The sequence below is a fragment of the Somniosus microcephalus genome, chromosome 4 (assembly GCF_052327205.1).
Source record: "Somniosus microcephalus isolate GS21.2 chromosome 4, FLI_Smic_1.0, whole genome shotgun sequence".
In the NCBI taxonomy this organism is placed as follows: Eukaryota; Metazoa; Chordata; class Chondrichthyes; order Squaliformes; family Somniosidae; genus Somniosus; species Somniosus microcephalus.
In genome coordinates this window covers 191101907-191124926 of record NC_140990.1, presented here as the reverse complement: position 1 = coordinate 191124926, position 23020 = coordinate 191101907, and the positions used below count along the sequence as shown (strand labels likewise).

General features: G+C 46.4%; 1 protein-coding gene across 4 annotated transcripts in view; it reads right to left on the bottom strand.

Moving 5' to 3' along the window:
- LOC147120085 (aryl hydrocarbon receptor-like) overlaps nucleotides 1-17891 on the bottom strand; it is a 230880-nt gene extending 212989 nt beyond the window's left edge. For 2 of the 4 annotated variants that reach the window (XM_085985645.1, XM_085985646.1), the window contains exons 1-2: nucleotides 17426-17891; nucleotides 17068-17255 (exon numbers count right to left, since the gene is read on the bottom strand). In XM_085985645.1, the coding sequence (XP_085841771.1) occupies nucleotides 17068-17255; nucleotides 17426-17484 (247 nt within the window). In that variant the 5' untranslated portion in view covers nucleotides 17485-17891. Of the gene's footprint in view, nucleotides 1-17067; nucleotides 17256-17425 lie in introns of those variants that run through there. The other 2 variants (XM_085985644.1, XM_085985648.1) reach the window with 2 other exon arrangements.
- Nucleotides 17892-23020: the final 5129 nt, after the last annotated feature.

Genomic DNA, 23020 nt, shown 5'->3' with positions numbered 1-23020 from the left:
ACGACAAGCTCAGCTTACAACAGTGCAGCTCTCCCTCAGTACTGGACTAGACTGTCTGCCTACATAGTACGTTAAACCCTTACAGTCTTCTGACCCAGAGAAAGAGAACGAAAAACCAAGATTCAGACAAGGTTCCTATTCCTGATCATAATCCAATGACTCCTGTTGGAATTTAAAAGGGCATTGGTTCCCTGTGTGCGATACAAATACACGATAGTAACTAAGTACATTTTTTATAAATATTAACAGTATTTTTGACAACACACACACACAGCAGTCCGCTCTCCACCTCTGTGTCACTAACATTAGTGCAAAAACAGCACTTTAAACTTTAATGTCTCAATGCCATTTCATTAAATATGAATTGAAGGCATTTTCATTTACAACACACCAGCACAGCACAGCATGCGGTGCAAAGAAACACAATAACAGAAACAGAAACCATAACAACACGAGTGGACTCTATATCAGAACGTGAGGTCATTAAAAAGAGTAGGGTGGGGAGAGGGGGAGGAAGGTAAAGCCACAAAAATGGCCTCTGCTCCTAAAGTGCTCTATTTAGTTGATGTTTCAATATTGCTGTGCTCACTTGTGTTCCATAAAGCACATAAAACTCCCCAGAGACTTCAGCAAGACGCCCACGCGACTTGGAAACAGTGTCACTTCAATCTGGTGTAGCACCTGATACCAGAAGATACAAACCCGGTAAGTAAACAGAAAACAGGATTTCAATCCCACTCCCTCGCAACACAACTGTCCCGGATATCTGAGTGTATCTGACTGAAACGTCCTCCGCAGGGTGGCCAAATTAAGGAATGTGGCTCCGACAATGGCCTAGCATGAACTGTACTGTCTGGTGTGCTATTCAGCAGGAGACTGCTCAGGTCCAATTCACAATTTGCCCCGAGTTACTTCATTTCAGCCTGGGGAGCTGTTGCGGCACTCTAGCCCCTCCGGCAATGCAGCACTCCCTCAAAGGATCAGCGAAGATTATGTGCCCGTTTCTGGAGTGGGATCTGAACACACGACCTTCGGACACAAAGGTGAGAGTGCTACCACTGAGCCAAGGTGTCCATATATTAAAACAATATAGTGCTTGCATTTTTCCTACTGCATTAACACTATGCAAGCGAGAATAATCGGCACCATTAAATGCAAACACAACTAATCCCGATTTCCAGACAAGTGTGCAGTTTTGGTCGCCTTATCTGAGGAAGGATGTTCTTGACATGGAAGGAGTGCAGCGAAGATTCACCAAACTGATACCTGGGATGGCAGAAATGACGTATGAGGAGAGATTGGGTCGATAGGGCTTATACTCGCTGGAATTTAGAAGAATGAGAGGGGATCTCATTGAAACTTATAAAATTCTAACAGGACTGGACAGACTAGATGCAGGAAGGATGTTCCCGATGGCCGGGGAGTCCAGAACCAGGGGTCACAGTCTAAGGATAAGGGGTAAGCCATTTAGGACAGAGATGAGGAGGAATTTCTTCACCCAGAGAGTGGTGAACCTGTGGAATTCTCTACCACAGAAGGCAGTGGAGGCCAATTCATTAAATATATTCAAGAAGGAGTTAGATATATTTCTTAAGGCTAAAGAGATCAAGGGATATGGGGAGAAGGCAGGGACAGGGTACTGAATTTGGATGATCAGCCATGATTTCATTGAATGGCGGAGCAGGCTCGAGGGGCCGAATGGCCTACTCCTGCTCCTATCTTCTATGTTTCTATGTTTCTATGTAAGTGCACTTTCCAGTCAGAGTCGTAGGATGGCAATCGGGAACGGGAAAGTCGGTCGATCATTCTCCTGTCAAGCACAGGGGCACTGAGGCCAATTGTAGGCCCGGTCACAACCGCAACCCAAATCAGATTGGCTAACTTAACACAAAATGTTGCCTGGAAATGTCCTGATCTCTACAGGACCCTACGGATAATGCAGTAATCAGGAATAGGCCTATGCCAGGTGAGTTTACAGTTGCTCAGCTTCCAATGACAGGATATTCCAGAAGATACAAATTTTTCAAAGCTACAAAATTAGATAAAGCATCAGCTACATAAAAAAGGAAGGAACGCTGACTTTTCACAGCAAGAGTAGATTCAATACACACAAGGGAGGGCAAAATCATCGATAAAATAAAATTGGGCGATATTTCTCCAGAGAGACTGGGTATTAAATCTAACACCGCGCAGCTGGAATAGGTAGTTCTGTTCCCAAGATTCCACCAGATAACAATGTCCCACTCTCAGGCCACCAGAGCGCACACTGAACCAAGCACCAGCGCTTCTCAAGCGGGCTGGAATACCATGGGGGAGGAAGTGATGCTTCAGTTGTACGGAGCCTTGGTCAGACCCACCTGGAGCACTGCATTCAGTTCTGGGCACCGAACTTCAGGAAGGATATATTGGCCTTGGAGAGGGTGCAGCGCAGATTCACCAGAATGATACCAGGGCTTAGAGGGTTTAATTATGAGGACAGGTTTCATAGAATAGACTTGTATTCCATCGAGTATACAAGATTGAGAGGTGATCTATTTGAGGTGTTTAAAATGATAACAGGATTGGATAGGGTAGATAGAGAGAAACTATTTACTCCAGTGGGGGAGTCAAGAACAAGGGGACATAATCTTAAATTTACAGCTAGGCCATTCAGGACAAAAAATCAGGAAGTCGTAGAAATCAGGAACTCTCTCCCCCAAGAGGCTGTGGATGCTGGGTCAATTGGAGCTTTCAGGCTCGAGAGAGATAGATTTTTCTTAGGTAAGGGACACAAGGGACATGGAGTCAAGGTACAGATCAGCCATTATTGAATTGAATGGTGGAACAGGCTCGAGGGGCTCAATGGTCTACTCCTGTTCCTAATGTTCCACGGAAGAGAAATGGAAAGTCAGTCCAATCACGCCCGTGCACTTCCCAGTGGCCAGAGATACAAGGTCACTGGCAGAGGTCTGCTCAGCCTCTGCATCCTGAGAATGGTACGTGATGCTGGAAGGCCGACAAAAGGAGAAATCATAAACAACCGAGAAAAGTAAATGGAAAGTGCCCCATCTGTGACCGAGTCAACATATTTTCTCTCCCACACTGGATGGGAGTTTCACAGTGGAGATCTTTATCACCCACTTTCCCACCTCAGGAATTTGTTGCCAGGAACTCATGACTATGCTCAAAGAGTTTTCTCTCGCTGAAGAGCAAGAGATTGCTGTCGACTTTAAGCTCTCCGTTAAAACTGCAGGCCTTAAAGTTTTATTAGAGGGCCGTGTAGCCTGGTTCTGCTCCTACTTCTTGTGTTCTAATTCTGTGGTAGATTTCAGGAGATGGTTCTATTCCTGTTCCTGGCTGGGGTGGAGATCACCTTTTACAGAAGGTAAGTACTGTAGAAAATATAGGGACAGTGATCTCCTGGACGAGTTTCGATCGCCTAGATGGGTCGGAGAGGAATTTCCCAGATTTTTTTCTCCCAAATTGGCCATTGGTTTTTTTATCTGGTTTTTCGCCTCTCCCAGGAGATCACATGGGTTCGGGAGGGATGTAGAGTGATAGTAGATTTGAGGTTAGGATCAGATCAGCCGTGATCTTATTGAATGGTGGAGCAGGCTCGAGGGGCTGATTGGCCTACTCCTGCTCCTATTTCTTATGTTCTTATGTTCTTTCTCTTTTGGCGAGTGAGCTCATGGCTGTAAATCTCGGGTCTGTTATTTGTTCAATACTGACAGCTCTGCCGCCATATGACGAGGCTGCACAGGTGAGTTATTAGTGAGCTCGTTCCACCAGGAATACTAATATTGTGACAGTTATTGTGCCCTAATTTCTTATGCGGCTTGGTGTCAATTTTTTGTCTTATAATACTCCTGTGAAGCGCCGTGGGACATTTTACTATGTTAAAGGCACTATATAAATACAAGTTGTTGTTGTTGTTAAGTTTCAAGGGTGTCATAAACCAGAAACCCAAGTGACAGGCAGCAATATAATCAACTTTAATAGGGATAATGGCTAACACAACTACGCATCGGCAGCGGGTGGAGGCGGAGCTGAGCGGCAGAGCGACTACAAGAGGCTCCAGAGGCCCAGGTAGGCCCCAGTGCGGCATCGGCAGCGGGTGGAGGCGGAGCTGAGCGGCAGAGCGACTACAAGAGGCTCCAGAGGCCCAGGTAGGCCCCAGTGCGGCATCGGCAGCGGGTGGAGGCGGAGCTGAGCGGCAGAGCGACTACAAGAGGCTCCAGAGGCCCAGGTAGGCCCCAGTGCGGCATCGGCAGCGGGTAGAGGCGGAGCTGAGCGGCAGAGCGACTACAAGAGGCTCCAGAGGCCCAGGTAGGCCCCAGTGCGGCATCGGCAGCGGGTGGAGGCGGAGCTGAGCGGCAGAGCGACTACAAGAGGCTCCAGAGGCCCAGGTAGGCCCCAGTGCGGCATCGGCAGCGGGTGGAGGCGGAGCTGAGCGGCAGAGCGACTACAAGAGGCTCCAGAGGCCCAGGTAGGCCCCAGTGCGGCATCGGCAGCGGGTGGAGGCGGAGCTGAGCGGCAGAGCGACTACAAGAGGCTCCAGAGGCCCAGGTAGGCCTCACCAATCTCCAATCTCAGGGAAGGAGAGAGGTAAAAAGCCATTTAAAAAAACAGCTGAGGCGGAAGTCCAGCTCGTGAGCTTTTTTTCAGAAGCGGACCTGGTGGGAAGCACCCAGGTGAAAGGTATTTAAGGAGGGTGGTGGCTTAAACCCGAGTTCCTACAGAGTAGGAAACCCCACCCACCCTCCTCCTCTAACCTAGTAGTCTTTTAGCAGCTGTCTAAAAACAGAGGTCACAAATTTTTTGGTCTCAGTTTCTTTTCAGCAGGGCAGGAACCGGGAGGAGCGGGAAGTCGGCGTAGGACCAAGGGGACACAAGACCAGGAAGTCAGCGAAAGACCAGGGAGGTAAGACTAACTGGTAAGTACTTTCCTCAAACCTTCCTAGAAAGTAAAACCAAAACTAGTGGGATTTGGTTAGTTTAAAAAGGAATAAGAGGAGTACAGTATACATTGGTCTAAGTAAGCTTCGGGAAAACAAAAGTCGATAAATAAACTAAAACTAGAAAATTAAAAAGTAATATAAGGGTTAAGTCATGGCAGTAGAGCTCGGACCTGTGTCATGCTCCTCCTGTAACATGTGGGAAATCAGGGACGCTTCCTGTGTCCCTGACGATTATGTGTGCGGGAAGTGTGTCCAGCTGCAGCTCATGTGGGACCGCATGACGGCCCTTGAGCTGCAGATGGACTCACTTTGGAGCATCCACGATTCTGAGAGGGGTGTGGATAGCACATTTAGTGAGTTGGTCACACCGCAGGTTAAGGCCAGCGTAGACAGTACATGGGTGACCAAAAGGCAGAGCAAGGGCAGGAAGGTAGTGCAGAAATCCCCTGGGGTTGTCTCCCTTAGCAACAGGTTCACCGTCTTAGGTACTGTTGTCGGGGGGGGTGACGCATCGGGGGAAGGCACCAGCAGCCAGGCTCATGGCACCATGACTGGCTCTGTTGCAAAGAAGGGAGGGAAAAAGAGTGGCAGGGCTATAGTAATAGGGGATTCGATTGTAAGGGGAATAGATAGGGGTTTCTGTGGTCGCGACCGAGACTCCAGGATGGTATGTTGCCTCCCTGGTGCAAGGGTCAAGGATGTCTCGGCGCGGGTGCAGAACATTCTGGAGGGGGAGGGGGAACAGCCAGTTGTCGTGATACATGTTGGTACCAACGACGTAGCTAAAAAAAGGGAAGAGGTCCTACAAGTAGAATTTAGGGAGTTAGGAGCCAAGCTAAAAAGTAGGACCTCGAAGGTAGTAATCTCTGGATTACTACCAGTGCCACGTGCTAGTAAGAGTACAGAGAACAGGATAGTTAGGCTAAATACGTGGCTTGAGCAGTGGTGTAAGAGGGAGGGTTTTAAATTTTTGAGGCATTGGAACCAGTTTTGTGGTAGGTGTGACCTATACAAAAGGGACGGTCTACACCTGTGCAGAGATGGAACTGATGTTCTCGGGGTAATTTTTGATAAAGCAGTTCGGGAGCATTTAAACTAGTATGGCAGGGGGCTAGAAACCTATGTAGTGAAATAGAGGAAAGTGAAAGGCAGACAGAAATAAATGGTAAAAGGGTGAGGAACAAAAAACGAAGGGCCAAACTAATTCATAAAAATTGTGAGCATAAAAAAAGCCTGAGGGTTTTATACCTTAATGCGAGAAGCATCAGGAACAAGGTAGATGAATTAGCTGTGGAAATAGAGGTTAATAATTATGATCTAATTGGGATTACGGAAACATGGTTGCAGGGTGAGCAGGGCTGGGAGCTTAACATACAGGGGTATTCAGTATTTAGGAAGGATCGACAAAAAAGAAAGGGAGGAGGGGTAGCATTGCTAGTAAAAGAGGGGATAAATGCAATTGAAAGGAAGGATATTAACTCAGTTAATACAGAATCTATATGGGTGGAGCTAAGAAATAGCGAGGGGCGAAAAACATTAATAGGAGTGGTATATAGGCCTCCAAATAGTAAAATAGAGGTTAGGGAGGGCATCACGAGGGAAATTAGAGAAGCGTGCAATAAGAGCACAGCTGTCATCATAGGTGACTTTAACTTACATATAGATTGGACTAGCCTAATCAGTAAAAATAATGAGGAGGAGGAATTCCTTGAGTGTTTGAGGGATGGTTATCTGGATCAATATGTCGAGGAACCAACTCGGGAACAGGCTATATTGGACTGGGTACTGTGCAATGAGAAGGGACTAATCAGTAATCTTGTTGTACGGGGACCCTTGGGTCAGAGCGATCATAACATGATCGATTTCTCACTCGAAATGGAGAGCGAAGAAATTGACTCAGAGACTAAGGTCCTGAATTTAAACAAGGGGAATTATGATGCCATGAGACGGGAACTGAGTAGGTCTGATTGGACAACGTTCCTGGGAGGACTGGAGGTAGATAAACAATGGCAAACATTTAAAGATAGAATGACAAAATTGCAAAAATTGTTTATACCAATCTGGCATAAAAGGAAATCTAAAAAGGTGACTCAACCGTGGATAACAGGGGAAATTAGAGACAGCATAAAATCCAAAGATAGGGCGTATAAAATAGCCAAAAAAAGCGCCAGAGCGGAAGATTGGGAACAGTTTAAGATAGAGCAAAGGAGGGCAAAGGGCATAATCAAGAGGGGCAAAATAGCTTACGAAAACAAGCTGGCGGAAAATATAAAAACTAACTCCAAAAGCTTTTATAAGTATATCAAAAGGAAAAGACTGGTGAAAACCAAAGTTGGTCCATTGCAGTCAGATACGGGGGAATATATAATGGGAAATAAGGAAATGGCAGATCAACTAAATGCATACTTTGGGTCAGTCTTTACGAAGGAAGACACAAAAAACCTCCCTGGGATATCGGGAAAAATAGGGACATTGGCAAAGGAGGAACTGACGCAAATCAATATCTCTAAGGATATGGTGTTAAGGAAGCTAAAGGGATTGAAGGTGGACAAATCCCCAGGGCCTGATAACATGCATCCTAGGGTACTGAAGGAGGTGGCCCTAGAGATAGCGGATGCACTAAGGATGATTTTTCAGAATTCATTAGACTCGGGAACAGTGCCGATGGATTGGAGGGTAGCTAACGTTACCCCACTATTCAAAAAGGGGGGTAGGGAAAAAGCAGGTAATTACAGACCTGTAAGCCTTACATCAGTTGTGGGCAAAATGCTGGAGTCCATCATTAAGGATGAAATAGCGGAGCACTTAGCAAATGGGGACAGGATAGGACAGAGTCAACATGGATTTACAAAGGGTAAATCGTGCTTGACTAATCTATTGGAATTTTTTGAGGGAGTAACTGGTAGAATAGATGGGGGAGAGCCAGTAGATGTGGTGTACCTGGACTTCCAAAAGGCCTTCGATAAGGTCCCACATAAAAGATTAGCATGGAAAATTGAGGCTCATGGGATAAAGGGGAAAGTTTTGGCGTGGATAGGGAACTGGCTGTCAGATAGAAAACAGAGAGTTGGAATAAACGGCTCATTTTCTGAATGGCAGGCAGTAACAAGTGGGGTACCACAGGGATCTGTCCTGGGCCCCCAGCTGTTCACAATTTACATTAATGACCTGGATCAGGGAGTCGGATGCAGCATTTCCAAATTTGCAGACGACACTAAACTAGGAGGGGGGGTGGGCTCAGAGGAAGAGACCAGGAAGCTCCAGAGCGATTTGGACAGACTGGGCGATTGGGCGGATAAATGGCAGATGCACTATAATGTGGACAAGTGCGAAGTTATCCACCTTGGGTGCAGGAACGGGAGGGCAAATTATTATTTAAATGGCAATAGATTGGGAGAGGGGGAAGTACAGAGAGACCTGGGTGTTCTTGTACACCAGTCACTGAAGGCGAGCATGCAGGTGCAACAGGCGGTCAAGAAGGCAAACGGTATGCTGGCCTTCATAGCAAAAGGGTTAGAATACAGGAACAGGGATACCTTGCTGCAGCTGTACAGGGCACTGGTGAGACCACACCTCGAGTACTGTGTACAGTTTTGGTCGCCTCATCTGAGGAAGGATGTTCTTGCCATGGAGGGGGTGCAGCGGCGATTCACCAGGCTGATACCAGGAATGGCGGGAATGACCTATGAGGAGAGACTATGTAGTTTAGGGATGTACACACTGGAGTTTAGAAGATTGAGAGGGGACCTCATAGAAGTGTATAAAATTCTGACAGGTCTAGACAGACTGGATGCAGAAGGAATGTTTCCCTTGGCGGGTGAGAACAGAACTAGAGGACATAATTTAAGGATAAGGGCTAAACCATTTAGGACAGAGATGAGGGGGAATTTCTTCACTCAGAGAGTGGTGAACCTGTGGAACTCATTGCCACAGAGGGCAGTGTATGCCAGCTCATTAAATATATTTAAGAGGGAATTAGATATATTTCTACGGGCAAAAGGGGTTAAGGGTTACGGAGAGAAGGCGGGGACGGGATACTGAATTAAAGGATCAGCCATGATCTCATTAAATGGCGGAGCAGGCACGAAGGGCCGAATGGCCTACTCCTGCTCCTATCTTCTATGTATCTATGTAGCTGGGAGGCTAAACCCGTGTCCGGCCTACAACAAAATGGCCAGTCAGGAGCCTGAAATCTCCACTGTTCGGCTTAGGTCAAATTCCAGTCTCTCCTTTTACATTTCAATTGGAAAAAAAGGCAATGAACTTGAAACCAAAAACAAACAGAGACAGACTGAAAAAGACACAAAAAAAACAAGCAAGTGAATGTGTATCCAACAGACTTCCGAGTTCCTTAGTTATGAGTCAGAAGACAAATCAGTGACCTTATTTAGCAACAAGGTATGCATTGGAAGTGCATCTAATTAACTGACAACATTCCAACAAAATTCAGAACATAGCCAACCACAATTTTAAAAGGAATGCACACTTGCTGCATTTGAACTCTGACCTCATGTAACTAATATCAGTAACTCAGTGTAAATATTGTGCCTGGATCTTGCAAGAGGATTGTTTCCACCATGCTATCTGTCTTTAGGTCTCTAGATTTCTCAAGGCAAGTGCACAACACTTCAGTTCAAGTGAGATTTCCATATGGTTACACTAGCTCAGGCAACAGTCTGAAGACTTACAGCAGCCATCCTTCCTGTTTGGAAAAGGATTGGAAGTTGGGTGTTGGTTGTTGGCATGGCACAATGGGCAGGCAGTTTGTCCATTTACCTCAACGACCTGGGTTTGAATCCAGCACAGTCAGTAGTTTGCTGACGTTCACTGTTTATTCTTTGGGCATGGTCGTTTGGGTGAGGTACCAAATCATACCCCAGAACCCCAGCAAGAAGTCAACATCTTCAGGAGGGGAGGAGAGAAAACAGAGGAATTGAAATCCCCACTAGCACCAAATCGAAATTAAGTAGCTCCACATGGGGATGGGGTGGTGGGGGGGGGGCATGGTGGCAATCTCTTGATCAATCTGTGTCTAAATGTTGACCAGGTCACATTCCACCCCCCCACCCCCGCTAATTTTAAAGCTCTCCGCAGCTATTTCCTTGACCAATGCCGTAACTATTCTGTGGAGTTTCTGAAGCGTCTGTCCCACAGCAGTACACCAGCACAACTTGGAATCTGATCAGTTTTATGAGACAGCTGAAATGAAACTGGAACTGATCGGGTTCTCCAGAAGACCAGCAGCTGAGCCACACAGCAGGGGGATTTCAGGATCAATTCCTCGTGTTTGCTGAGTTAGCCGATCTCAGTCAGAGCATCAGTGGGGCTGCTTAAAATTATCAGTAAGCCTGGGCTATGGAGGAGGGTGGGGGAGGTGGGTATGGAGATGAGACGGTTCATTACACCCTGCTGGAAACACAACTGTTTGGAAGCTAGGTGAGGTCAGGACTGGGCTCAGTTGTGGTGCCTCTCCAATGTTGAATAACCCACTGATGACACCCGCTGGGTGGGTGTGGGGAGCCAGGCTGATAATTCTCTTCCCTAACCCAAGGAACAAACTTAGCACAAACTGGCAACTGAATCTGGGACCTTTGAAATTTACCTCTAGGTCATCAGGATATCAAGGTCTCACTCTGTCTCGCGGGAAGATTGAGAAGTATGATGCAGTATCCAGTGGGCTGATTATGGTGAGTGATTAAAGCCAACATCCTGTATCACTACATCACAGCAGTGTCTGTACACCGATAAACTAAAAACCATCCCAGCATAAACATTGCTTCAAACAGCAGGCGAGGTGAAACAGCACATTGTACAATTAACTGTGTCAGCTGACTTACAAGCTGCTTCCTCCTTTCAGGGGAAGTCTTGCTATTACTACCCCCCTTTAAAAGAAAAACACAGAACGTTAGAGAGCTAAGATCAAATCTAACATCCTTTGCTTTGTTTGCTGCTGATTTAAAATTCAATATTTATAATCTTGTGTTTAATTACTGAGTGCTAATTACATCTATTGAAGGAAACAATTTGGAAAGTCAGTCCCACTGACTGAAGAAGCAATGTGAAACACACACTGAGATAATTCCAGCACTAAAGTGCCCCTAGGTTTAGGATGAATTGCGCCCACATAAAATGGTTTTGGACGCGCATCTATGTAACATGGAAGACTATCAAGTGCACTAAAGAAGAAAGACTTGTATTTATATAGCGCCTTTCTCAACCTCAGGACCTCAAAGCGCTTTACAACCAATGAAGTACCTTTGAAGTGTAATCACTGTTGTAATGTACAACAGAGGGCGGTGGAGGCCAGTTCATTAAGTATATTCAAGAAAGAGTTGGATATATTTCTTAAGGCTATTTCTGGAGGATCAAGGGATATGGGGAGAAGGCAGGGACTGGGTACTGAATTTGGATGATCAGCCATGATCTCATTGAATGGCGGAGCAGGCTCGAAGGGCCGAATGGCCTACTCCTGCTCCTATCTTCTATGTTTCTATGTTTCTATGAGGCAGCCAATTTGCGCACGACAAGCTTCCACAAACAGCAATGTGGTAATAACCAGATAGTTGTTTTTTAGTGGTGTTGGTTGAGGGATAAATATTGGCCAGGACACCGGGGAGAACTTATCTGCTCTTCTTCGAAAATACATGGGGATCTTTTACATCCACCCAAGAGGGCAGACGGGACCTCGGTTTAATGTTTCATGTGAAAGACGGCACCTCAGACAGTGCAGCTCTCCCCCAGTACTGTACTGAAGTGTCAGCCTAGATTATGTGCTCAAGCCTCTGGAGTGGGCTCCCCAAGAGTACCATACAAATCAATGTAATCAGCTCCCTTACTCCATGCTGCTCGAGTTCACTAACTCCTCCCATCCCCTATAAGGCACGTAAACGTTTACTTTTGAAAAAACATGGGGAAATTGGATCGCGCCCCCTTTGGGGCACTAACTTTGCTGGGGCGCCACTTTAGCACCCCGAAACCGTTAGCAACCCCGCGCCTGAAATTGAATGGTAGCGCCCCAAGCAGGAGGTGGGCAACTACTGGACGCGCTCCCCCTCCCTCTTGGGGCGCTCCAGTTCAATATCGCGGTGCTACGTGCTGCAGTGCCACAGTACTGCGGACCTCCCGCCCCTTATTAAAGGGGAGGGGCCTAGCGCAGCGCGAACCGGGGCCCTGCTGGGCCACCAGGGAGCAGGGTGCTGGCAAAAGAGCCCGGCATTCAAGAGGAGTGCCGGGCTGATGGATCGCAGCCGGCACCGGAGGAGGGCAGAGGGGGCAGGTGCTGGCAGGTGGCCCACAAAAAAAATGGCCGCCCGGCACCTCCCCATTAAATATCGCCGCCCCGGCCGCAAGTACGCCTCCCTGACCCTGTCGGACATAGCGTCCGGTGGTAGGTCAGGGGGCACGAGCCAAGTTTGCAGCTGGGGCCTGAGCGGGGCGCTGCGCACGACGATGATGGGAGGCGCAAAGCAACCGAATTTTGCCCCCAGGGTCTTCACGGAGAAGTTTGCTTTATTGTTTGAGGAGATAGAAAAAGGCATGCATCAGTTTCATAATGACTACGCCACATGTAACCGACACACTTGATGCATTTCAATGTGACTAGCATTGTTGCATTCTCGCAAATGACAAGGAAAAAAGTTATGAAGATAGGGGGACAGGAAATAAGCAAATAAAACAGGGCCCTCCCCTTTCATAAAAAGAAATGACACGAGGAGGGCATACTTTTCCAAAAGGATGTTTGTTTGAACCCAGTTAATTTCCCTGCCGTTTATGTGGCTGCAATAGTTTCTCCCAGGTACCGGACTTCCTTAAGCCTGTGAGTGACACCACTATCAGTAAGGTCAATCCACTACCTGTCCCCTCACATCTGCTACCCTTGCAAACAGACATTAAAGGGAATCAAAATTGTCTGCGATTGATTTCTCAAACTGGTACTGTGGGCAAGGTCCCTACTTCAGACTCTCTGATCAAAGCAGTGTGTTGATTTTAAGTATTTTCAAATCCATAGCATGATGGTGAATGCACAGCCTCCCAAATGGTTCAAACACCACATTCGCCTTTTGTTGTTAAGTCCTTCCCAGTGTTTAACAATTACTAACACTGAGCTTAGGTAAATAAAGCACCTCATGTGCAAAAAAAACCACATCTTCCAATTTGCAAAGATGACACACCTGTGACTGTTTCCATACTGGACAGTAAAAGGATTTTGTGAGGTGCAAACAGCAATTTAAGTCCGCAGTTATCATAATACTAGCCAGTTTCCAGAGATACCTGCAGAACCAAGACTGCCTCAAACTCACTGCTACCCTTCATAATCTAGCCTTTTCTTTCCACTTAGTTTATACCAAGTGCCTGTGCTTATTGTGCTGGGGAATAGGATGGTGATACAGACTAAGCTATGCCAAGAGAAAGACTTCACCTGCCATTGCAGGTGAAAAGCCTTCAGCTCCTGCCCGCAATGATGTCACTGCACCAGTGTCAGCCCACAGCCGGGAATGCCGTTTTTTTTCTTTACCCAAAATGAGTGGAATCGCAGACTGCAATCCCCAAAACAAAAAGGTCAAATCGCCACAGAAACTCAAGCAATAAAAGCAGAATTTGACTTATTCATTCATTCAGTCAGTCATCAGAAACCAATGGCCCTATTTAAGAACGTAAGAAATAGAAGCAGGAGTAGGCCATATGGCCCCTCGAGCCTGCTCCGACATTCAATGAGATCATGGATGATCATCGGCCTCAACTCCACTTTCCCGCCCGATCCCCATATCCCTTGATTCCCCTAGAGTCCAAAAATCTATCTATCTCTGCCTTGAATATACTCAAAGACTCAGCATGCACAGTCTTGTTTATTAATGCAAATGTTATTCTCATCATTCTCCCCTCTTCCCTTATGGTGCTGATTTATTCTGGAATACAGTTACACAGCACAGACAATCCTTTGTTACATTCCCCTAATGGCCATTCTTCATACGCAAGCCTTGACAGTGAGTGTTGTAAGTATGTTCGACTATGTGCAGCATCACAGCTGAGCCCAATCCTATTTTCCAACAGGGAGCACTGGATATATTTCCATCTCCCCAACTCACTGCAATGACTGGACACTGGAGCATCACCCAGTGGAGCGGTTGGTCATCAGAGCTTGCCCTTTCCAGTCAGATCCACACAAGGGATGCCTCTTGTTGGTGCATTTGCCCTCTTGGTCTCTCCGAATCATACACCACAGCCCAGCTGAGAGGGCAGGCAGATGGCCTCCGCTACTGCCCCTGTATAATTTGTCACTCTGCAGTGCGGGAGTACAGGTCATGGTGCCATGCTATGCTTGAAGAGAAATCGGAGCAGAATCCACTGAACATAAGAAATAGGAGCAGAAGTTGGCCATTCAACCCTTCGAGCCTGCTGCGCCATTCAATGAGGTCATGGCTGATCTGCTGCCTCAATTCCATTCACCGGCCTTATCTCCATATCCTTTGATGCCCTTACTAGTCAGAAAACTATCGACTTCTGTCTTGAATATACTCAATGACTGAGCCTCCACAGCCCTCTGGGGTAGAGAATTCCAAAGATTCACCACCCTCTGAAGAAATTTCTTCTCATCTCAGTCCTGAATGGCCTACCCTTTATCCTGAGGTTGTGGCCCCTGGCTCTAGACTCCCCAACCAAGGGAAACCTATCAAGCCCTGTAATAATTTTGTATGCGTCAATGAGATCCCCTCTCATTCTTCAGAATTCAAGAGAATACAGGTCTAGTTTACTCAATCTCTTCTTATACGACAGTCCCGCCATCCCAGGAATCAATCTCGTGAACGTTCGTTGCACTCCCTCTATGGCAAGTATATCCTTCCTTAGGTAAGGAGACCAAAATTGTACACAGTACTCCAGGTGTGGTCTCACCAAGGCCCTATATAACTGGAGTAAGACTTCTTTACTCCTGTACTCAAATGAAGTAGGAGAGATTAATAGGCTGGCTTAAATGAACTTTGTTTTCCAGAGTAGAGTTGGTCTTGGAATGCTCAACACACGCCAGACTTAACATGTGCTTGGAAGTCTGCCCAACAGAAAACATGACGACATTTTTCTTACCGACTGGGGACAAGGGGCGGGTAATGTTTTTAACCTCAGAAAAATTAAATTGAAACAATGTGGAAGGCTTATTCTAACCACTTTCAGCCTCAGCATTGAGTGCCACCCAGGCTTATGACCGACAGACGCCAGCATCAATCAGCATCCCATTAGGACTGTCCTCAGGGATATATTGGCTGGAACGTTAAGTCTGTTCAGCATTCAGTGAAAGGTCAAGAGTCAAAAATTCCTTCATTGCACCACTTCCCAGTCTCCAGGGCTGCTTACCCCAAGGGAATCTGACCAACCATCCAGTCTTCCTGCAGATTAATTATGAGGGAGAGGGAACAGGGAATAACCTTTTAATTAGTTATCCATTGTTTATAAGAGATCATTGAAAACCGAGTCTATGTGGACAAAGTCTGGCCTGCTTCACGTGACACACTGAAACAGCAGCATAACCTTCAGTTATTCACTTATAAAGTCCAATTGTGATTCTCCCCCCGCCAGCCCACCCCACCCCTTCCAATTTTCTCTCCCACCTGTCTGACTCTTGCTGGGGTACAGCACCACTTGCAAAAACAGGGATCTTGGTACCAAAAACAAAACAAAAAAAAACCCACAGATGATTTCGGATTTCCAGCATCTGCAGTATTTTGCTATCCCACAGATGATTTACAATGTTGAATGGGTTTACGGTTCTCCTCAAGCATGAAAAGTGCAATACCACAGAACAGCTTTTTGACTGTGGAAATATAAATGGTTGGGTTGAGCAGAAATCAATCCCGAGTTAGCAGGTTAACGGTTAAAATCTGTGAGATTCAGATGCTGAATAAATTACCCATATATGGAATAAGGCCTTTATTTTATACAAGTTATGTCTTTTCAACACTAATCGGTATTAAATAATCTCCAATACACTGTAAACTCACAAATAGGAGCTAATGCTGCATTGTGTATCTCTACACAGCAAGAATTCAAAGTGAACACGTACATTACCCAGCATGAACTGCCTTGGTGTACATTGTGTATGACACAGATAGAACTATTTTTTATTCGGTAGGTGGGGGTTGGTGGAGGGAGGAAAGAGTCGAGAGGGATAACAGAAGGCAGGAAGTTTCAGGCTGGGAGGTCCGGGATATTTTGCAAGTTTGAATGAAAGAACCACAACTAGGAAACACGAGGACAGGTCACATCCAGACAGGATGGAGTTCTTCACAACAACAAAGTTAACATTGTTATGTCACTGACTCGGTGCTTCCTCACTGCTCCAAGGTGGGTGGGGATGCAATGCGTTCGTGATCTCAGGCACCAATTCAACTCAAAACATATCCACCGTATGAATCCAGGCAGCACTTGACCCGAGAGAAATGCCCGGACACACACACTCGTTCAACCAGCCTTTGGTGACCCTCAAGTGACACCCGATTGCATTTTATAGCAGATCCGCTTTAATGTACAAACTCACTGCTCGCCAAGTGAGGGGAAAACAGCCTGAAACTTTGAGGGGTTAAAACGGTACAGCATTAACCTCGGGCAATAGTGCTGTGATCCTAGATACGGCTGCACTCTCTACTCTGATATATACACAAAGTTCCTCACACTCTGGTCTGCAGAGCTGTACACAATCCAGTCTATGATATTCAGCCTCTGTGAAGTATACACTGATACAGCTCCCACCTCCCACACACAGTCTGTAAATGCACACACAGGATGAAATGTACACTCTGTAATGTGCAAAATGCTGCACATTCTGGAGCCCCTGCCAAAAATGTAAGTGTGTTTGATCCCTGGTCTGTGCTGAATTAGGGTTTTATGAAGCAGAATTGAAACGCAGCCGCTTACTCTCCAGCCCGTGACACACACGCAATGCTGCACACTCACGTGAAATAGACACGGCGGTCCTGACACTGGCATGTTTGTCTGTATGTGTCTGTGTATGGGTGTGTGATTCTGTGTCTACATGTTTCTGTGTCCGTGTCTGTGTACCTGTGTCTGTGTACCTGTGTCTCCGTGTCTGTCTGTCTGTGTGTCCGTGTCTGTGTGTGTTTAATCGATCTCCTCTTACCGTTGAAGAAGCTCTTAGCTTTCAGATAGCCCACGCTCAGGCGCAGCACCGACAGTTTGTCCAGTCTGGCTCGGACATCCTCGTTGAAGGGCAGGAGGCTGGTCAGCTTGTCCAGTTCACAATTCAACCGATCCCTGTGCCTTTTGGACGGATTCGACTTCACTCCGTCGACAGGAGGTGGTTTGGGGCTAATTATATATTTTTTTTAATAAGGAGGGAAAAAAACACAAATGAGTCAGATTTTCTCAGAAGCACACAAACAATGGTGAAAAGCTATGACTAAAGCCGGGCTCCCGCTTAACTACAAGTTGTTTAAATGAACTCCAAGTCTGTGACTCTCCGCGGCTCCGATCCTTACCTCTTCTGCACGGGTTTCTTTCTCTTTTTCACGGCGTATATACCGCCAGCGCTTAGCATGTTGTCGGCAAATGTCTCCAAAGGGACAGGGATAAATATCTGTCCACAGAGTTAACAAGGAAATCCCCAGCCCAAAAGTGACTCCGAGCCCCTTTACAGAGCCGCGATGACCCAGCTGTGTCCCGGATCCCAGCGCCACTCCGGTTAAGCAAGATCGCAGGATCTGTGGGTTCTCAAACTGCGCTGTCGGCAATGGCCAGATCCCAACTCTTGTATTCCCCTCTTTAACTCGATCGGTCGCTCGCTGGCTCCGTTCTGGCAAACGTCCCCAAACAATCCACAATGTGTCCCGGAGTCTTCCTTTCTCTCTCCCACCGCTACCACGAACTTTTCTCTCTACGTCTGTGTACGTGTGTGTCTGTCTCTCTCCTTCTCTCTTCCCCCTTCCCTTCCCTGGGCTGGGCTAAAACCAATTGGCCTGACATCATTGGCTCCAACCCCGCTCCACTCCCGGAAAAGGAGCCGCGGTGAAGGAGGAGACTATTTAAGGTGGTCCTGGTGCTGCCACTGGGGGTGAAGTCACTCAGGAGGGGAGTTGGAAGGGGGGAGTCCCATCACGAGGTAAACTGACATAGAATTTGATTCCTAACAAGGAGTGAGGGAAATGCATAAATTCACCCTCCCAATATTACAACAATTAAATCACCTCTTCTAATCAGAAGTTATAATCTTAGTTTTATTTTGCATTTTAGAGATGTCATCATTGAGAATGCATGCCCTCTGCCAGTTTGCAGCGACATCACCAGAACCATTCACAGCAGTCTTTCACATTTACAATGTCAAAGAAGGAATTAACTTACATTTATAAAGCACCTTTCACCACCTCAGGACGTCCCAAAACGCTTTACCTCCAATGAAGTACTTTTGAAGTGTGGTCACTGTTGTAATGTATGGAAACATGGCAGCTAATTTGCGCTCAGCAAGCTCCCACAAGCTGCAATGAGGTAAATGTCCAAATAATCTGTTTTTAGTTGGACAACTCCCCTGCTCTTCTTTGAAAAGTGACATGGGAGGAATTTGCAAATGAGGATGAGAATTTTAAATTTGAGGCATTGCCGGACCAGGTGCCAATGTAGGTCGGCGAGAACAGGAGTAATGGGTGAACGGGACTTGGTGCAAGTTAGGATATGGGCAGCAGAGTTTTGGATGGCAGTGACTCCCTCTGGTTGCTCCATGTGTGGGTATAAATTCTATGAGATGGTCTTCATTCAGTATCATCTATTTGTAATAGCGATGTGAATAATATCACATTAAATAAGTCATGTTAACAGTAAAGTGAGTTCATAGTGAGAAGGATGGATTCCTCTGAGGCAAAAAAACACACAAAAATATCCCTTTAGTGCTTTCAGATTTGTGGGGTACCTTTTTTTCCCCAGTCCTTCCCCTTCTCTCCTGAAGCCATTGCCATACACTAAAGCACTGACTGTCCTCTGGTACCTTGCCCAAGAGACCATTGTTGGGTGAGTCAATCCAACCAGTGTCAGCAGACTTTTTGACTGCTTCTGTACTCTCACAACAAGTACGCTCCAACAAGGATCATTAGAGAACAATTAGGAACAGAAACCCTGGCTGATTTTTCCCCTCCCTAGTTCGGGGCAGCAGTGATCAAATGCACCGCCCGAGATCAGCTAATGTGTTTCGGGGAGAAGAGCGTCGAACCAGATATGGGCAGGAACAATGGTGAGTGTGGGGCAGGGTGTTTCATGCCACTGTTTGGCCTGCCCACATTCAAGAAAGAGAAATCTTATAAACCAACAGGTGTTATAAATGGAACATATCGCTTGTCACTTACTAATTGCAGGCTTGGTTATGGAGATAGTCATTGCCCCATTTTTATATGTCAAGTCCAAATTAGTTAATTCATTAATTCCCAAACCAATATAATCATAATTTGATGCAGTGTATCATGAAGGTAGGAAAACTCTATTTCCTCTGCCTCACTCATCTCCCTGTGTCACTTAACAATTATGGTCCAGAGAGGGACTGATTGATTTGCTGCCAACACTTCACTAATGCTACTTGGGTGCCAAGATAATTGCTTTTTGTGGTATATATCAATGATCTAGACTTGAATATAGGGGGTATGATTAAAAAGTTTGCAGATGATACTAAAGTCGGCTGTGTGGTTCATACTTTAGTGAAACAACAACAGAAAATGCTGGAAAAACTCAGCAGGTCAGGCAACATCCGTGGACAGAAATTTGAGTTGACATTTGACCCAAAACGTCAACTCAAATTTCTGTCCACGGATGTTGCCTGACCTGTTGAGTTTTTCCAGCATTTTCTGTTGTTGTTTCAGATTTCCAACATCCGCAGTATTTTGCTATCATACTTTAGTGAGTTGGTCACACCGCAGGTAAGGGCTGCACAGGCAGAAGGGAAATGGGTGACCATCAGGCAGAGCAGTAGAGGCAGGCAGGTAGTGCAGGGGACCCCTGTGGCCATCCCCCTCTCAAACAGGTATACCGATTTGGATACTGTTGAGGGGGATGACTTACCAGAGGAAGGCAGCAGCAGCCAACTTCCTGGCACCAGGGGTGCTTCTGCTGCTCAGGAAGGGAGGAAAAAGAGTGGGAGAGCAATAGTGGTAGGGGATTCTATCGTAAGGGGAACAGATAGGTGTTTCTGTGGCCATAGACGTGACTCCAGGATGGTTTGTTGCCTCCCTGGTGCCAGGGTCAAGGATGTCACTGAACGGCTGCAGGGCATTCTGAAGGGGGAGGGTGAACAGTCAGAGGTCGTGGTTCACATTGGGACCAACGACATGGGTAGGAAGAGGGATGAGGTCCTGCAGCAAGAATTTAGGGAGCTAGGTAGCAGATTAAAGAGCAGGACCTCAAAGGTTGTAATCTCTGGATTACTCCCGGTGCCACGTGCTAGTGAGTATAGGAATAGAAGGATAGAGCAGATGAATGCGTGGCTGAAGAGTTGGTGCAGGAGGGAGGGCTTTAGTTTCCTGGATCACTGGGTCTGCTTCTGGGGAAGGTGGGACTTGTACAAGTCGGACAGGTTGCACCTGAACCAGAACGGGACAAATATCCTTGCGGGGAGGTTTGCGAGCACTGTTCGGGGGGATTTAAACTAACTTGGCATGGGGATGGGATACAGAGTGGAGCTATAATAGGGGGTGATGTACTGCTAAATATAGAGGAAAAAACAAGTCAGACTGGAAGGCAGAGCAAATATGTAGCGGCACAAGGCAGTAGGGCAAGGCTGAATGGCATTTATTTTAATGCAAGGAGTCTTGCGAATAAGGTGGATGAACTGAAGTTGTTGATGAACACATGGGAGTATGATATTGTTGCTATCACGGAGACATGGTTGAGGGAGGGGCAAGACTGGCAGCTCAATATTCCGGGGTATAGAATCTTCAGGCGAGACAGAGGGGGGGGGGGTAAAAGAGGAGGGGGTGTTGCAATATTAATTAAGGAGTCAATTACTGCTGTAAGGAGGGATGATATATTAACAGGTTCCTCTAATGAGGCCATATGGGTTGAACTTAAAAACAAAAAGGGGGCAAGCACTTTGCTGGGAGTGTACTATAGGCCCCCAAACCATCAGGGGGAGATAGAGGAACAGATATGTAGGCAAATCTCAGAGAAGTGTGCAAATAATAGGGTAATAATAGTGGGGGATTTCAACTTCCCCAATATTAACTGGGATAGTCAGAGTGTGAAAGGCTTAGAGGGTGCAGAATTCTTAAAGTGCATCCAGGAGAGCTTTTTGAGCCAGCATGTAGAAAGTCCTACAAGAGAGGGGGCGGTACTGGACCTAATTCTAGGGAATGTGGCCGGGCAAGTGGTAGATGTGTTAGTAGGTGAGCACTTTGGTGACAGTGACCATAATTCGGTGGGATTTAAGGTAGTCATGGAAAAGGACAAGAATGGACCGGAAATAAAGGTTCTAAATTGGGGGAAGGACGATTTTAATATGATAAGGCAGGATCTTGCCAATGTGGACTGGGATCAGCTACTTGAAGGAAAATCCAGATCGGAGCAATGGGAGTCTTTCAGAAAGGAAATTGAGAGAGTACAATGGCAACATGTTCCCGTAAAGGTCAAGGGTGGGACCAACAAGCCCAGAGAACCTTGGATGTCAAGGGATATACGAGAATGGATTAGGAAAAAAAGGGGGGCTTTTGGCAGATACAAAGGACTAAAGACAGAGGAAGCCCTAGAGGAGTATAAAAAGTGCAGGGGGATACTTAAAAAAGAAATTAGGAGAGCGAGGAGGGGCCATGAAATAACACTGGCGAGCAATATAAAGGAAAATCCTAAGGTGTTTTATAAGTATATTAAGGGCAAGAGGATAACTAGGGAAATAGTAGGGCCCATTAGGGACCAAAGTGGCAAGCTGTGTGTAGAGCCAGACGATGTAGGTGGGGTTTTAAATGAATTTTTTGCATCTGTGTTCACTATGGAGAAGGATGATGTGGACATAGAAATCGGGCAGGGGGACTGTGATATACTTGAACATATTAGCATCGAGAGGGAGGAGGTACTAGCAGTTTTAGCAGGCTTAAAAGTGGATAAATCACCAGGCCCGGACGAGATGTATCCCAGGCTACTATGTGAGGCAAAGGAGGAGATTGTAGGGGCTCTGACACAAATTTTCAGAACCTCTCTGGCCACAGGGGATGTGCCAGAGGACTGGAGAACAGCTAACGTAGCACCATTATTCAAGAAGGGTAGTGGGGATAAACCAGGGAATTACAGGCCAGTGAGCCTAACATCAGTGGTAGGGAAATTATTGGAAAAAATTCTGAGGGACAGAATTAGTCTCCACTTGGAGAGGCAAGGATTAATTAGGGATAGCCAGCATGGCTTTGTCAAGGGAAGATCATGTCTGACCAATTTGATTGAATTTTTCAAGGGGGTGACTAGGTGTGTGGATGAGGGTAGTGCAGTGGATGTGGTTTACATGGATTTCAGTAAGGCTTTTGATAAAGTCCCACATAGGAGACTGGTCAGGAAGGTAAGAGCCCATAGGATCCAGGGTGCCTTGGCACATTGGATCCAAAACTGGCTTAGTGGCAGAAGGCAGAGGGTGATGGTCGAAGGTTGTTTTTGTGACTGGAAGCCTGTGTCCAGTGGGGTACCGCAGGGATCAGTGCTGGGTCCCTTGCTGTTTGTGGTCTACATTAATGATTTGGATGTGAATGTAAAAGGTATGATCAGTAAGTTCGCAGATGACACGAAAATTGGTGGGGTGGTAAATAGCGAGGAGGGTAGCCTCAGTCTGCAGGACGATATAGATGGGTTGGTCAGATGGGCGGAACAGTGGCAAATGGAATTTAACCCTGAAAAGTGTGAGGTGATGCATTTTGGAGGGACTAACAAGGCAAGGGAATACACAATGAATGGTAAGACCCTAGGAAAGACAGAGTATCAGAGGGAGCTTGGTGTGCATGTACATAGATCCCTGAAGGCAGCAGAACAGGTGGATAAGGTGGTTAAAAAGGCATATGGGATACTTGCCTTCATTAGCTGAGGCATAGAATATAAGAGCTGGGAGGTTATGATGGAGCTGTACAAAA